Raw genomic sequence first — 18,388 nt, 5'->3', positions numbered from 1 at the left:
CCTTTGGGCAATATATTTCCTCCTCACTAATCCCTTTATTATCTAATCTTTGGACAGGATTTCTGTGGTGGAAAGTGAAAGAAATGTTGCTTCGCATGATGTCCAGATCTTTCTTTCTCAAATAAGGCAAACAGTACGATATTTTTCTCTATCCTAATTTTCAGACTCTTAATTCTATAGAAAAATGCTACTTCACCTTCGTTAGGGTGTGGTTGTCCCTCAAAGAAAGAGGATGGGAAATGATGGGGCTAAGGAGAAGGGAAGAATGTCTCAAAATCTCTTTGAATTCTATGATGCCTGATTGCTGATGAGGAATTCATTGAGATAATTATAGCTGGTGAATAGATGATGGCTCTTATGACATCAATCAGTTAGGTTTCATATTGCCAGTGTGATGTATATTGAAAGCAGGGTGAAAGGAATTTAGAATTAGGTAATAGGCAGAGGAGAGACAGATAGACAGAGGCAGAAGGGGACAGAGAGAGGCAGAGAGATAGAGAGAGGGAGGGGGGAAAGGAGAGAAAGGCATTGATCAATTGAATGTGATTCCTACAGCAATATTTGAATGGTGATTGGAAAAGGAAATCATTGACAAACAAGTACAGAAAACAACAAAGTGGAAATGGAATGGGTAAGACATTTTAATCTCACCATTAAATTGACAACTTGAATGGTACACAAGTATTACCAAAATACTAAAAGAAAAAAAAAAGAAAATTGTATTTTTTTTAAAGGGGAAAGTAAATTTTCTATAAGGGATTCATGGGAGAAGGTGGAGAAAAAGTTAATTGAGATGGATAAGAACTCATGGTAGAAGAGTTGTCATCTGCATCCGTGAAGGCAGATTTCACATGGATAGAATCATGGTTGGACAACGGACCAAAATTAATGAAGCTAACAGTGTTATTAGACAATATAGAAACTAGATACCTTTTGATGGATGGCCCTGTAATTAGAAATTTCTACTACTAGTATTTTGAAAAGTTTGTCCTTTTCCATGTTTTGATTTTTACACGTTCATATTTTTCATTATTCAATAGAATAGAATTTGAATGAGTAACTAGAATAAAATATTGGCAAAATAATGATTATGAGTAGAACTCTAAAGAGTATTTTTAACAATAGAATTTTGGAGAGTGATGGGCTTATTCTTGTATACTTGTATCTTGAACAATTATCATATGTTTGACATGGTGAGTTCTTAAGAAATGGTTTCCCATTCATTCATTCATTAATGACAACACTAGACCTAAAATTCCTGATGCATATTTCTAAAAATTCAAAGACTAGAAAGACATGGGTTTCAAGACAAGAGAATATTAATTAACCTGGTCCCTATACAAATAAATAAATGGAAAATGTAAGCCAAGTGAAAATATTGCTGGACAACGTCTCTAGCAAGGAAAAACAATTAGCAAGCCTACAAGTAATTGCATTCATGCTTTAAAATACCAGGCCATTTGTTTATACCACAGATTTGTTTAAAGCATGGTTTATTTTGTAGGACCTTGATGTTATGCTATTAAATCATATCAATAAATGATGGTTCAAATTTCAAAAGTCATATGTACCAGAAACTAAGTAAACAAATCTGAAGATACCTCTAAATGTTTAGAACTATGAGAAATGATTTGACCCTCCTTACCCTATTTAAGTAAACCTCTGCCAATACTAAATTAATTATTTTATTTCTGGTTTTACAGAAAATAAGTACGGCTAACATTTTTTTTCCTTTGAGATGTATTAGTAGAAAAATAATGGATGAATTTGTTTATTGTTTTCCCCACTTCAGAGATTGACTGGTTTTGTATTTATTTTCATCTTTGAGGATATATTTTCATGTTGTCACTGGCTTATTCAATAATGTAAGGTTGTTTTTTTGATCACAAAATTTAGAGTAATCAAAAACTTTATGGTCAGTGAATTCTTTTCAGTTTTTCTAACCCTTATCTTCAAGGCAAAAGAGTGGTAAGGGCTAGGCAATTGGGTTTGTGACTTGCCCAGAGTCACACAGCTAGGAAGTATGTGAGATCAAATATGAACCCAGAATTTCTCCTCTGGGCCTGGCTCTCAATCTACTAGCCATCTAGTTGCTCCTTCTTTTGACTTTTATATTGAATTGTATAGAATTATACCCATGGACCATGGACCATAATTAATAATGCTAATTAAGTAATCTGGACACAAGCTATCTTTGGGGGTATTTTGTTGTTATTTTTGAGTCCTGTGATTTCATTAACATAAATAATGTCTAGGGAGGAAATTCTTTGTACCCATGAAGATTCACAATTTATAATCTTAGAGAGTTTCACTTAACAACTTAAAAATTTAAATAACTTTCTCTGGATTACCCAACCAATTTATAACTATCTGATATATGTCTTTCTAAAAACCAGTCCTGGGCTGTGTTGTCTATATCACACAGCCTGTTGCAGGTTTTGGGTTGATTTAATATTTCAAGATCCTGTGATTCTACCTACCCCTAACAAAGATTAGTGGGTTCACGAGGGTGCTGTGACAGAAAAGAATGAATTAAACAATGGCTGCCTTGAGGATGAAACTCAAGGAATTTATCTAGGCTGGCTCTGAGACCACAGCCATGCAGTCAATCACACGTTCTTTACTTTGTCCTTTGCTAGTATGCATAAGCACTTATGTCCTATTAACATCTTTTGCTTCTTGAGTTTATCTCCAAGCCCAGAATGAGGAATTCACTAGGACTAATGGTAATCAGCTCTCCCCCAACCATGAGTTAATTAGCAATCAAAAAAATCAGCAATGTGAGAGACTCCATGGCTTAGTGGATTGGTAGACTGTCTTTGGAGCCAGGCCAAACTGGATCTCATATCATTTCATGATCCTAGTGAGCAAGATAAGAAGGATAAAAACTCAAATGGACTAATTTCCTTTTCAGTCTCTAATACTTTATGGGCAAATCTTTTAAATTCTCTGTGCCCAAGGTAACTCTCTAAGAGAATAAGTCACAAATTGCTGGTCTGAAATGGAGGGGGAATTTTTTAATCCAAGAGTCCTACACACCAGTAAATCACAATTCTCAAAGAGGAAAAAAAATCAGCAAGATTTGATTTTATCTATTTGAGCATTCTGTACCTATATTTCTTTTCAGAGGGTGCAGTTAGCTTTGTCAGGTTGTTAATACTATCTGTTCATTTACACTTGTGGAATTCCTTGATGAGGAAAGGACTGCAGTGCCATTAACAATGTTTTTCCTCTGGTTTCTTTCCTTTCTTTTCTCATTCTTCATCCGATGTTCAGTTGTGTACCTATATATGGGTGAGGATGTAATGTCTAAACGTGTTCAGGAGATACAATGTACTGATCAACTTTACCATTCATTTCTTTATGGAACACATTTAATTCAGAGACAGAAGAGAGGGAAAGGCCAAGGAAGAGAGCCTTGTCTTTTATATTCAAAGCTGAAGCTACTACAAGTGTGGTTTTGCAGATTGAAATATTCATAAGCCACCTCAATAAAATCCTTGCAGCTCTAATAATGTAGGAGAAGAACTCTGCGGCCCCATTCCCAGGGCCATTACCATAGGTCAGATGTTGAAGAGATAGGTTCCATGTACACAAACACACATACACACACATGCACGTACACATATTTACCAAAAATGATGGTGCCAAGCCAACTCTCTTCTAGCTTTTATTATTGAAAAATAAAAGGGTGTAAAAACTTCATGCTATAGATGAGTGTTGTAATGATGAATTGGAGGGAGAATTTCCCTGCAGATTAACCAACAGTAGAATGCATTAAACCTGTCTTGATAAGAACAAGTAAATTCTATGAAAAACATGAGCTAAGAGGTGCAATTGGATATTTCCAACAGCTGCAGGAGATGGACTTTGGCTGATGGCATTCTAGAAGGTACTGAGTTACTGCTGTAAGAGAGAAATAGGTTTGAAGCATTTTGGAAGCTTAGAAAGACAGACAGGAGCTGAGATTCCAACTGAACACAAGGGACTCTCAAAAAGGCAGTTGGGGGTTTTGAAGGAGTTGGGGAAAACCACTGTCCTGAGAGACCTGTGGATTTGGGAATCTCTAAGCAAAACATGAGACCTTACAACTAGCAGGATCAAGGAGTAGAGGTTGAGATTTCTGACTTGCTTGGTAGACAAAGTCAGTCTCCATGCTTTCCTCTGAAGAGTTATTCAGCTGGTTCCTGTGCTCTTGGAGTATATTTGCACTATATCAGATCAAGACCATCAGATCATCTCCATGAGATTCCATTTGTCCTTTGTGTCTTAGCTGCTTATTTAGAGTAGTGTAGGGATTTCCCAGATCCTCAACTTTTAACCCTGAGTTTGATCCTTAGTGTTTTAAGTTATGTGTGACCTCTCCCATCTTCTTTAACCTTATAGTCTTTATTAAATCTGTCTTTATAAATCTTTGGTCCCAGTCTACTCACTTCTTAGTTTCACAGACTCCCAGGCTAGGTGGATCTGTGTTGGCAGTTGGTATCAACTGCCAGTCCATAATCTCCCATTTCTTGTTCTTTGGTGGGGTTTGTGTTTCCCCAGTTTGTTAGTCCAGTCTGTTATCCCTATCCAGTCAGTCTTCCTCCCCTTTCTCTAAACCCAGTAATATTGAAGTTACCCACAGTATTCCCTCATAAGACTGCAAAGTAACATTTGGTTTGAGGGTGGTGATTGTTTTTGTTTTTGACTTTTTAGACAATGGAATATGCATCCATTCAATGCTGAGTGAAATAAAAATAATTTACTTCCTCCCTCCCCCCATCAAACAACACATTTCTTTGGAGAAACAGTCCAGAAATTCATGACCTGTGATTCAATGAGATTTAATTGGCTCTCCAAGTAATTGTTATGGTAGGTTATGTGTTCTTTTTCATGATGAGAAAATATTACAGACAAGGCAAAAGAATCAGAAATGCCTAGAACTAGGTTTAGACGATCTAGAACCAATATTATAGCACAGATATACACATACACTCACACACAGAGAGAGATTTTCCCCTCATTAAGTTGAAAGAAAAAGATGGGAAGAGAACTCCTGAAGTTGATCCATCATCCATGGGAGAGAAGAAAATGACAATTTTGTTTTATGAGATTTTTGAGCATCATTGTATGAAAATATAAACAGACCAATTTCCTGGAAACATGAGAGCTACATTCACTTAGACAAATTCAGTGTCCTTAATCATGTAGGACATATAGAGAGGGAAGTTCCCAAGGTGTGGAAGTAAAAAAAAAACAACTTTATAACATGATAATCTTAGTTTTCCCCTTTTTCCATTGAAAAGAAGTTTAAAGAAAGAAATCTATTTTATTTATCCTTCTACCTATACCCGTACATATGCTCAACTAGATTAACTCAGGCTGAAAAATAAAGCAGATATGATCCCTCTCAATTGTTTTGTCTACATCATTAGATAGAAACACTATATTATACTTTAAAATTATAAATGTTATCAATAATGTGGCAATTCAGATGGAGGGGATGTAGTGTATGGTAGTAATGAAAACAACAAATGATAATTTTGATGAAGTGAACCAGTTCCAATCTTTGGATCTAACATTTTACTTGGAGAGAGTAGGATAAATCCTATATAGTCAAAACCATTTGAGTGACAGTGTGATGGAAGATACTATGATAAAATTGTTATTGAAATATTAAAATGTGTGCATTTTAAGGACAATCATCCTTACCCTTTGTCCTAACCTTCAAAGTCTATTGGTAGACTGTCTATACTTGGCATAATTAACCCAAATGTTACTTATGGTGATGGAGTTGAATGAAACGATAAGATAGATGGACAAAAGGAAGATATATAGGCCTGTTGAATGTTGAAGAGGTTCTTGTTGAAATTATTCAGGGGAAAAGATTCCAGAGTTTTCTGCAATTCCTGCATTCCTGCATTCCTGCAAATGAATGTCCACTGATTGGTTGAAATGAGAATATTCTCTTTTCCCAAAGGAATATAAACAAGTATTTCTAATTGACTAAAATTCTCCAAAAGAACCAAGAAGACTTTATAGGAATGGGGATAACAATTAGGCTTAAAAATCTCATTACATCTATTAAAATATGCTTGTCTAATCCATAGCATTAGCATAAAAATAAAATAACTAAATAAAAATAATCAAATGACTTCTTCTACTCCTTCTACTCCTGGAGATGGATTTCATTGGCATATGGAATTTGAGAATAAAAAACATCTTAGAGAATTGGCTAGACAAATAAAATGACAGTATCACACGGTTAGTATATGTCAGAGGTCTGGGTTGGAACCCAGTTCCTCCTATCTCTGAAACTCCAATATCCACTATAGACATTTTGCATAGTAACAGGGAAATTTGTCTTTGCTAAGTGTGGAAGGATGCCAGACATCTTCAAAAACTGTAAAATAGGTACTTTTAGTCTTAAAATCTCTAAGTTTCTGAATTTATCTTTGATAATTGGGACCTCATATGACAGTAGTGTGTTAGATATTGATATCATATTAGGATTCATTGCCTAATAAACCCAACAAAAATGCCAACAAAACCACAAAACAAAGATGAGTTTGGATTGATATCAGTAAATAGGGCACATTCATTAGTTAATTAATTAGGGTCCTGATTATAATTCTATTGTCATGAGTAATTATTTTTTAATTAACGTAAAACCTCTGCAACTTTCTACGGGCTGCCATTCTGGGGAATAATAATATCCAATCATCTGAATATTGGATGACATGTGAATTACAAATATACATTTGAAAATCATGGGCATTTATGCTTACTGATGGACCATAAGATCATATATGTAGAGTTTAGAGAGATCTTAAAGGGCTCACTGACCCTTTGATTTTACAAACAAGGAAAATGAGACCTAGAGAATTTAAATGACTTTCCCAAAGTCAATATATTTAGTTAGAAGAAGAATCAGGATTTGAATACAGGTCCTCTGACTTTAAATTTCTTTGACCTAATTAGAGTTGAGAGAGCCATGCAAAAATGATTCTAATTAGTTTTTTGTCAATTATTCCCCCGTTTATTGGCTCTAGAATAAATAGGGTCTTTTTGCTTTGGAGGTGGTCAGTTTTTGAAGGTTGATTTGTGCTTTAAAACTATTTTCAGAATCATTCAGGAAAAATAAAGTATATGAAGTCACAGCTCTATTAATTTACAATACTTTTCTTTTAGTTTCCTGAAAGATCAAGAGTAGTAGGAATATTAAAATGCTAGAAATATAAACTTCAAAAGCTGTTGAAAGAAAAGTTTAATAGAATCCATATAGATGCATGGTCTAGTTTTTATATTCAACTAAGCATTCTCTAATTGAAATTTTTTTGTATCATATTCTCTCAACGCAAGGTATCCTGGCTGTACCCATGTGACAAAAAAAAGACCTAAACACCAAGGGGATTGGCCCCAGTTTCTTAGCAGAAATGAGGAGCAGAACCAGGAACTCAGCACTTGATACACTTTGCATTCAATTCTGGATTTTGTCTTTAGATCACTTGGCCATAAGGCTTTTCTTAATAACAAATCCATTCAGTTCTTTTCCAGAGTCAACTCACTTAACAATCAGATACTTTCATTCAGGGAGTTCATTTCTTCTCAGTCCATTAAAAATGTTTCCAGAATTTCAAGTAATTTCCAATACTTTCTAAGCCCTAAGAAATGCTGTAAGTGTCCATTCTCAGTGGGGATGGGAAGTGGAGAGATAGCCCCCAAGTGAGAGGACTATCAGCTCTAATTTAGTAAATGGCTGAGTTAGTGATGGATGACAAAAGTAATTCTTGACCGTGTAAAGGGAGAAGATGTATTGTTAACCTATATATCACTCCTTTTTCAAATGGATTTTCCTTTTGTCACCTAGCAACAGAGGGCCTGGCACATTGGAGAGGACTAAGAAATACTTTGATTGTTATTGAATATTTGTCAAAGCAGTCATTATGGGAAGCTCTAAGCTTATTTGGAAGTTGCTTCAATTGATTTAAACATCTTTAAGTCTTCAGAACCAGCATATGGAGTCACTTAAGAAAATACTATTTCTTTAGTCACACCTTTTATTTTTACTCCAAATGATGTAAAAGTAGAAGTGTGGTAAAGTGAATAAAGCCAGGCTCCAACTCAACGAATCCTGGGTATTAAATTTTGCCTATGAGTCATTCCTGCTGTGACTCTGGGCAAATCAGCTAATCTCTCAGGGTTCTAGACAACTCTAAGACTACAAGTTGTAGAGAAGGTATTGATCTACTCTGGCAGAAAGATTTTCCTCACCAAGGACTTAGCTTCTTATATCAGGGAAATCACTGATCTAATATCTTTTTCTTTCCTAAATGTCATTATCTTTTTTTAATCACCTGGGTTATCTGCCAGCCTTGGATATAGATAACATCTGACCCATCTAGTTCTAACTTAATGATTCTCTTTCCAAACTCTAGACATTTTCCCTGGCTGTCCTCCATGTTTTTCATTCTCCTCTCTGCTGACTTCCTGGCTTCCTTCAACTCCAGCTAAAATTCCGTCTTCTAGAAGAAGTATTTTTGATGATTCCTTAATGATAATGTCTTCCCTCTGTTGATATTTCCAAATGATCCTCCATATAACTTGTTTGTACATAATTGCTTCCATGTTGTCTATCCAATTAGACAGTAAGCTCTCTGAGAGTAAGGATTCTGCTTTTCTTTGAATCCCCAACACACAGATAGGTGCCTAAGCCTGGCAGCTGATTAATAAATGTTTATTGATTAACTACTCAAAATATTCTACTGGGCTTATGATTTTGCAAAGTGATGTTCATTAAAGACAATGAACTCTTGTGCCCTCCTAAATTACGCACACGGTGTTCACCCAACATGTCGCAGGCATATTCTCTTGATTTCTCTGATGAAAATTGAATTTTAAAGAATGAAAATTTGTGAACTCTGAAGCCCCAGAAGAATGTCAATGTTTTGACCTCTTATGCTTGGATATCGACTTTTTAAAGCCCAACTTTGAGAGTCGATATCACAGACCATCCATAGAACTCCACTGCATTTAATAAACTTGGTAGTACTTGCAAACCAGAAATATATAAAATATTTAAAGCTGCAATACCTGCTTTTCTGTCATAATTCTTCATTCTAGATGATAATAAGGCTATTCCTTTGCCAATTAACTTTAGAAAAAAGCTTAGAACTTACAGTCAGCAAACTACAAGATAATTGAAAACTCTAGGATTTCTCCCATGACTATGACCTGCCAGTGGGCACCTGTCCCATAAAGAATTCATTCATCCCTACAATATTTTCTTTCTTAGTTCTGTAGAATTCACAAATGGAATACTATCAATATAAATCCATCTAATTTATTTCTTGTATTAAATAATCCTATCCTGGTGCTGAGTCTTCATTAAAGCCAGTAGCTTGGATAACATGACCACGTGAGCTTTCTTCCAATAACATGGTCTATCTTGTAAAGTAAAAATTCTATACAGGTTGTTGTTCAGCTATATCCAAATATTTTTGACCCATTGAACAATAGCACCCTAGTATTGAGCATAGATTTTTCTTAGAAAAAATATTGGAGTGGTTTGTCATTTCCTTTTCCAATGGATTAAGACAAAGAGAGGTTAAGTGACTTCTCCAAGGTGACACAGTTAGTATCTGAGATCAGATTTGAACACAAGTCTTCCTGAATTCAGACACAGTACTCTATCCACTGAGTAATCTAGTTGCCTCCAAGGCAATCAGAAGTTAATTGAGTTGCCCAGGGTCACATAGCTACTAAGTGTCTGAGGCTGCATTTGAACTCAGATATTCCTGACTACATTCTCAGCACTCAATATCCTGAACTATCTGGTTTCCTATATACAGGTTCAGAATCACAAAGATGCTTCTTTCTAAGAATTGATTGAGCTAAATCTGACATTTATTGCCCCCTTTCCTATATATTGATTCTGTATCTGGAATCCACAGATCAGGACTATTATATTTTCAACTATCCTGTTTATCAAGTAAGTCTCTTTCTTTTATTACTCTAGTCCCATGAAGTATTAAGAGTTGCATAGCATGCTTAGACATGGATGTGCTGCCAACTTTGATCATTTGAGGGAATACCCACTTTAATGGTGACATGGACCCATTAGTGCATTGAAGAACTTCAGTCTTGCCAATCTTTTACCCTCACTAATTTGAAAATATTTCTAAAAACGTTCAAAAAGGAAACTGCAGGGTGATCTCCCTTGAACTCATATCCTCAGAATCCAGATATAAGGCCCTTTCCATTGCACGGGGATGCTTCTATTTCTAAATAATTCATGAGGAGCAAAACAGGTAGAATCTTTCAAGAACCCAGAACATGCCTCTGCTAAATATATTGGTATGTTATTATAACCAGTGTCTGGAAATCCAAAGACTCTGAGAGTTAGTGATTCTTCCAAGAAAGTAGGTTAAGTCATCAATAGGACACAATAGTTTCTTCCACAAGAAAAAAAAGTCACATGTGAAAGTCTCATGCCATTCTGAGAAACAATTGGTCATATTGCAACATTTATTTCTTTGCAAAACATCTCTAGTATCAGCCTTCCCCCCACCCCGCAGAAACTGTTTCCCATTGATTTTGTATTTAAATGTAGCAAAATAAAAAAAAGAATATACCTCTTCTTCCAAAAACTTTTGGCTCTTTTTGTACATTTATATTCATTTCAGATGAAATTAGAGATGCTCTGTATACCCATTTTTTTTCTTCTTCTGCCATGGGGTGGAAATTGGATCTGAAGCATCAGGCTATCTCAAGAGAATTGTAGCCTCATTGCTGACACACTCAAACTATCCATACTCTCTTCTGAAACAGTATTTCATAAATGTCTGCATTTGAATGGCTGATGTTTACTCTCAAATAGTTAGAGGCTGGGTAAAAAAAACACAAATAAAACAAAATAATAGAAAATCACTATAAGACCTAATAATTAGGCTTCATCCTTTATTAGGTAGTAAGAGACAATCGATGTTTACAGGTCAAACTTAAGAGAGGCCATTTGAACCAAAACTGTTCCACAGAGCTTGGAGGCGAAAGAGATTCAGACACCGCATAGGATTTGGATGGGTTTGCACATGATACTGTTTGCTTTCAGGGACCTTTCCCTCATGTCCCTAAAATAACCCATATAACACAGGCCTTCCTTGCTAAGGAGCAAGAAGTGTCAACTCCTGTGAAATTGGAGAATTATGGGAAAATTCATGGCGTGTTGCTATATATCGGCTTTCTATTCTTCATCTTTGATTCCAAGGAAGTGTTCACCTTTGTTTTATTTCCTCCTTATAGGTAAAATGTTTTGGTTTTCGAAGGATAACATTGGTTGACTTGTGAAAACCACAATATTTTGCCTAATGAAAAGACTGAACCCAAGTCAAGACTCTAAAGAACCTGCTGGATGGACTGTTTAGTCACATCTGGCCATTCTATGGGCAGGCAATATCTCATCTTCCTCTCGATGGTCAAACAGTATTAGCATGCAGAGGGCTCCCAAACCACTCTGAGTCACTTCTTCATTGGCTAAACAGATGGGCCACAAATTTGATTGTAGGTAAAAATGGGACAAACCATTGAGACCAAATATCGGGAGACGTAAAAATAAACAACAGTTAAAACAACAATCTGAAGAGATAATTTAAATAAATACCCATGTGAGTCTTCTGAGTTCCTTGCCCCACAAAATACACAAAACACATTTTTCTTCTTTTGCTTAATACATGTGTATATACACAAAGACCTGTGTGTATATACACATATATACATACATATGTACATACACACATATATGTATATATTTAAGCATACAATTTTTAAAGAGATGAGCACCACGAACTATGGCTAGATTGTGGATGAGAAAGCTCAAGACCATGCTCAGCTGTGAGCACTGAACCTGTAGTGGGTGTTTTTAAATATGGCGACAGTCAAACATGAAACATCTGAAGTTCAAAAGTATTCTTTTATCATGAATTCTTACTATTTTTCAAATTGCTGCTAATTTCCTTTATTTTATTTTTATTTGTTACTAAAAGCAGTTTTGGGAAGGTCATAGGTGTGCCTTCCTGTCCCTTCCTCATTAAATAATAGCCTTTACAAAATCTTTTCAAAAATATTTTTTTTTCCTTAAACCTAAATGGTGGTTTTATTCTTGTTCTAAGTGTAAGAGTGGCATGTCTCTCAGCTATGGAGCAATGCAGCTGCATCGTCCTCCATCAGGTGAATACCTTTTGGCTCTCTGTGGGCAAAAGGCAATCCCCTTGATCACAAATCAAAGGCAAAGCTGTTTTTGATGCCATGTACTATTTACCACTTTGATGATAAAGTGTGAAGTTGGATGGTTATATATTTATTTCATATAGTAGATTTTTCTGTTTATAAGTTATTTTTCTTAATCTTTCTAACATATATACAATATATATATTTACTTATATATACCCCTGATAAATCTTATTTTAAAGGGACACTGCCAACCCTTCAAAGCCTTAGCGTGATCACATAAGGCTTCCAATCTGCAAAAGTCCATGATAGAACAAACGGTCCAGTAGGACCTTCCAGATGTTTTTCTCTACTCCTTATCCATGGTGTGCAGTTAACTCATTTGCATTTTTTCTTGTTGCTACTATCTTTCACATATACAGTAAACATTTATATCATGTCAGTAGGAGATCTAAAAAAGAATCCATTAAGTTTATTTCTACTGTTGTACTCCAAACGAAAGCATTCTACCTAGACACACGGTGCCACTGGCATGATATAAAGGGGGTGTGTTGCAGAGGTATAATATGCTCCCTTTTTTATGAGGTAGGGATGACCATGGATTTTTGACTCAGCACTTATCTTGGCACTCACTATAGCTCAAGGTTATGGCCATCCCCAGCTCACAGAAACTGAGCAGGTCGGCTGCCTGCCATCATCTATTTTGTCTGTACCCATGGTATGTATTTTCCCCCAGTGCGTACCTATCCACATTCTCAGACATGGATATCTGTTGTTTCTGGGGACTGGCAATATTGCAATAAATGACTTTTCTTCTTTTCGGATTTTTTTCCCCAGGGGAAGGGTTACCTCAAAGCATAACTCTGCTCTACAACATCCAACTCTGAATACTGCATCTGTCTCAGTTGAGCAGGAGAGGAAGATTATTGATTGGGAAGACCTCTCCAACAGCATCATTGGTGTCCATTGTTTTGGCTACTTGCATGATCTGGCTGGCTGTTCTACCTTTTGCAATTCGGTGATAAACCTAAAGGCATTAAATTGAGACATGGCTACTGTTTTACAAGACAACTACTGCATCTAATTTTGTTCTGATAAATACCCAGTAACTGCTGACATGGCAGGAGGATCAGTAAGGGGGCTACTATTCACAGTGTTGCTGCTTCTTCTCATTCTTCTTCTCGTGAGTCTACAGAATAAAGTACTAAATATACATTGGAACCAGTTAATGCCCTTAGACAAATGTATAGTTGTTTCATAAAGCAGGAAAGACAATGCAGGGGAAATAGGTGCCCAAAAGCACGGTCACAAAGGTCTCATAAGTTCTAGATATCACTACAAGTCAATGCTGGAGATCACTTCTAAAACAGTCAATATTCAAGAGGAATGCTCTTATGTGGAGAAAATGCTGCCCCTTCCCCTCCCTCCCATCCCCTTTAGAATCTTTTCAATTCACTATCAAAAGTCCTGGCTCTTCAGATAGACTTTAAACTATAAATAAACACTGCATAGTTCATTTTTTTTTGTTTTCTTTGTTTTTTGAAAAAAAATTATTGCAGTACAATGACTCCTCGTTGGAGTTCAGTAAGGAGCAAACAGCACAGGAGTATGGGTGGTCCGTATGGGCCCTGGAGCAGGCCGGAGGAGTGCTGGAGGAAGTGCAGATGGCTGGAAGAGGGTGGCGGCAGGGGCTGTTCTGAGACTGAAGGGTGAGTTCACTGCCACGGCAGCGGCAGCCGCTGCAGCCGCCAATGGGTTTGGGAGGATCCGTGGAGCCAATGGCTTAGAAGGTTCCTTAGAAAATACTAATTTTACCTGTAAGAGAAAGGCAAAAGAAGGTGGGAGAGAAACAGAATGGAATTTAGGGACACGTTTTCTTTTATTTTCCCCCAATTGGCTCTAATTTAGACAGCTTTAGAATTCCAAAGGACAATTCCTAAGAAAGCTAGAGTTATACTTCAAATATATATATATATATATATATATATATATATATATATATGCAAAGAACTAAGCAGTTTCAATTATCTTTTCAAAGGAAAACTGGCTGATGACTAGTAAATCTATTAAGAGGCGTGTGTGTGTATGTGTGTGTGTGTGTGTGTGTGTGTGTGTGAGAGAGAGAGAGAGAGAGAGAGAGAGAGAGAGAGAGAGAGAGAGACAGAGACAGAGACAGAGAGAGACAGAGAGATAGACAGAGAGAGAAAGAGAGAGAGAGAGAGAGAAAGAGAGAGACAGAGAGAGAGAGAAAGAAAGAGAGAGAGAGAGAGAGAGAGAGAGAGAGAGAGAGAGAGAGAGAGAGTGTGAATGTTGTATGTGTTGCCATCTTCTTTGGGAATTTAAGTTTCTGAGGACTATGGAACTAACTTTCTCGTTTTGTGTCCCAGAACTTAGCTTGTAACATTGTGAGCAATTTATAAATGGGTTCCCTTCCCTCCCCACCCATTCATGCACTCATGTGAGTACATTCTCAGTAGAAGCTTAACCAGAAAACCTTCCATTTGCCAAAGACAGTAACTGGTTAATAAATGCACAGTGAAATATGCCAAACTTAGAGAGTGAAATGAGTGACATCACTTAGAGTCACAGAACCTTGACTCTGCCATTTACCATCAGCACGATCTTGAAAGTTATTCAACCTTTCTAGGTCTCATTTCCTTTATCTGTAAAATGTAAGAGTTGGCTTAGATGGCCTGTGAGAGCCCTTGCAACTCACAGTGTGTGAAATCCAAACTAAACATTTCTGAATCTCAATTCAATAAAATGAGGGGTTTGAACAAGATAAACTCTGAGGTCCTGTCCAATTCTAGACCATTGTTCCTATTCATTTCACTGAGCCTCAGTTTCCTCATCTGCAAAAAGGGGGTGGTATTTAGCCTAGATGGTTTCTTTGATGGCACTTTCCATTTCCAGAGCTATGATCCTAATAGGACTGCAAAGGATGGGAAATAAAAATGAGACAGTGATAGGCATATCAAAATCTTTATGAGGAGCACATTTAATGTAAATTACCCAGAGAGACTCAGAACAAACAAAATAAAATGAGAAGGAGGGGAGAGATTCATTATTCCTCAGACAGACAGCTGTCATCTGACAATCTAATCCTGTCAACTGGGCCTCAGAGAATGTCACTGCCATTTGAACACATGGGAGGAAATAAAAATGAGAAAAACAAAAACTGCCTTTAAAATGAAAGATCTTACCTCTAACAATTTAAAACATTCTTGTTTCTTCATCATTTCAAATAACAGCTGTATTCACCCAGCCCAGTATCAAACTAAATCACTACCTTGGACCTTCTGCCAGAAGCAATAGTAAAGTGGAAGCTCTAACTGAATATGAATTCCCATTATGGAATTAGCAAAACAATGAAAATAATTTTAAGTGTTTGAAATTAATATTAAAACCCAAAAAAGTACTCTTCACCTCTAGGAAATATTTAATTTGTCTAAGTATAAAGGTATGATAGAGCCAGGAATCCTAATATAATGATGAAATCAACAGCAACCCATATGAGTATTTACCTAGCATATATATATATATGTATATATATGTATGTATGTATGTATGTATGTATGTATAAAGTTGTTCTTTTAAATTAAATTTTAATAAAATAAAATAAAATATATACATGTAAATAGGTAATCAATTTCTCTTTTTCACCATGGAAATTTCTACACTACTATGTTATCTATTCTGGTTTGCATTTGTCTTTGGTGTCTCAAATCAATTAATTATATATATATGTATATGTTATATATCTAAATTGCAGTATAGCAATTTAACTATCTTTACATATATGTGTGTATACATATATATATAGACACATGGTACATTTTGCAAAGGTAAAACTCACAAAGTGAAAAGGTGGAAACTTATAGAATTACCAAAATGCAAAGAGAAAAAATATTCTCAAATCAAAATATTGATTGGATTGAGACTCCCAAGCTACTCAGGCTTAAAATATCCTGGTTTACTTTGACTTGTCTGTATTACTCATTAGTCCCTCAAATAAACAGCTGAGGTGTTTTGCTTTTCCTACCCTTTGTTTCCAAGAGGGTTTTGCCTTTGAAATCAATACTAGAAATATGCAGTAAGTGAACCATACTGTCCTCTCTTTATTGCTTTCTTTTTTCTTTCTAGACGTACTGACAAAGAGGGAGTTCAGTGAAAAGATACATGAACAGTTAGGGCTAACAGCTGCATCTATGCAATGGCAAAAGATTAGTTTAGATACTGGTAATTTCCCCAGACTGAGTTGACTCAATTGTTTATTGAATAGATCAAACACATCTCTGCTTTGTGGATGCAGCCATTATCTCAAATATTGTCACTCAGGGTTTTATCAACTCATTTTTAAGTGAAAAACCATTTTCAAGTCCAACATATTTGAAGGGAATTGAAAAATGTACTCACCCCAAGTGGATGTGTTCCCTTTTGAAGTTTGTTGTAGGGACTGTATTTAGGTTTGGGGGGTTTACCAGCAGCTCTGTCTTTGTGCCTTCTACTGCTGATGTGCTGTTGAATATAAAAAAAGGAAATCAAATTTTAAAACTTTACAATAGGAATCCTTGAAAATTTGACTTCCATCCCAGAAAATTTCAAGATACCTGTTGAAACTTCTGATATTAATTAAGTTTACTTGAACTCCTCAAATCCTACAGCACTCATAGAATCATCATTCATAGGATTTAGAGTTATAGGGGTACTTGATTATTTTCTGCTTAGGGCTCCTAAATATGAGGATACTGATCTCTAGAGAGGTACAGTAATTGCCTTACCCTTAAGTGGTCATATCTAAGTTCATGCCAAGGTCTCTCTCCTCTAAAACTATGTTCTCAATCCTACCATTTGGCTTGGCTCTGGCTACTGCAGGACTCTCTATAACCCAAATTTATTCAAATTTCAAAGTCTTCAAGTCAGAAATGTCTTCTCAAATGTCCTAATCTTCATTCTCTCCCACTCAATCAATCTTCTCAAATCCATTCACACTTTGTAACCTTCACTTGGTCAAATTCTCTCTGTAATTCTACACCATCTATATTGTTCTGGCCTTATATCTTTCCCTCCCCAATCTTGACCCTATGGTTAGTCATTGTATAAATACGTCCTTCTTTACCCTTGGATTTTTGACCCTCTTACTCTGTCTATTCCACACTAATCTCCTAAGTAATTCCAACCACTTTCTTTTCAGCTTCCTTACTGTACCTGAAAGGATAGTCAAACTTTGCTGTCATTATTTCCCCACTACCGTCTTCAATCTCTTACACTTTGTTTCACTAATTTTTTTTAGTTTCTCTGTATGTCATTTTTCTCCATTATTTGAATGCAGAAACCTTAGATCAGGGACTTCCTTTTATTCCTTTTATTATACTCAATATCCAAGGTATTCCCTTGTATACAGTATATGCTTAAAATACTTGACATTTTGATTTAGTTATTTTTTTAAAGAATCAAAGAATGAAAAAAGCATACACTTAGGTCCCCCCCCCCATCAAAAATATGACCTAGGGAAAAGAACCAAAATATACATGTCGTTTTTATGGGTTATATCTTTTTGGGTATTAGTTATTAAAAATAATAGATGTGTAGCTGTTTTTCGATGGCACAAATCTCTTTTCATGGAAGGTGGTTTGTAAGAGAAGCAAAAAACAAACTTCTTGGGGGAAACTTTATGTGTAAATAAAACCAGATGCCAGGTTGAGATGAATTTATTTCCATAGTAATGTTTATCCTGCTGTCTGTACAACTCGGCATCAACCTAATAAATCCAAAAGGTAAACAAGGTTTCAGGGAATATGAGCTCTGAGAAAAACATTGTTCAGAAGCTTGAAAAATTAAGCATAATCTGAAGGTTGCATTTCCAGGTAATATCACATTGTAGTCTGAAAGGTTGTGTTCTCAGGTGATATCACTAGTGTATCTTAAAAACAAATTTCTCTTTCTACTTAGTGGTTAAAAGAGAAGAGAAGAGTTACTATCCACACAAAACTCCTTAAGCCAAGCATTTTAATTTTTTAATTGTAACCCCTATGCTACTAGCATAGCACTTGACAGAGAGTTAGTTGATGGCACAATTGATCAGTATCCCTGCTTTATAGTGAGGAATTTAACAATGACTTGGGAAATCTTCTTTAGATAGTTGGTAAATATGACCTCAAAAGTTTACTCACCAATAGCC

General features: G+C 35.9%; 1 protein-coding gene across 1 annotated transcript in view; it reads right to left on the bottom strand.

The window, feature by feature from the left end:
* Positions 1–13,585: 13,585 nt before the first annotated feature.
* Positions 13,586–18,388, bottom strand: part of ZNF385D (zinc finger protein 385D) — a 356,739-nt gene continuing 351,936 nt past the window's right edge. The window contains exons 7-8 of the mRNA XM_044679406.1: positions 16,624–16,725; positions 13,586–14,022 (exon numbers count right to left, since the gene is read on the bottom strand). Coding sequence (XP_044535341.1) covers positions 13,789–14,022; positions 16,624–16,725 — 336 coding nt within the window. The 3' untranslated portion in view covers positions 13,586–13,788. The remainder of the gene's footprint in view (positions 14,023–16,623; positions 16,726–18,388) is intronic.

This window comes from Gracilinanus agilis, chromosome 5 (assembly GCF_016433145.1).
Source record: "Gracilinanus agilis isolate LMUSP501 chromosome 5, AgileGrace, whole genome shotgun sequence".
Taxonomy (NCBI): domain Eukaryota; kingdom Metazoa; phylum Chordata; class Mammalia; order Didelphimorphia; family Didelphidae; genus Gracilinanus; species Gracilinanus agilis.
This window is presented reverse-complemented; position numbering and strand designations above follow the sequence as displayed.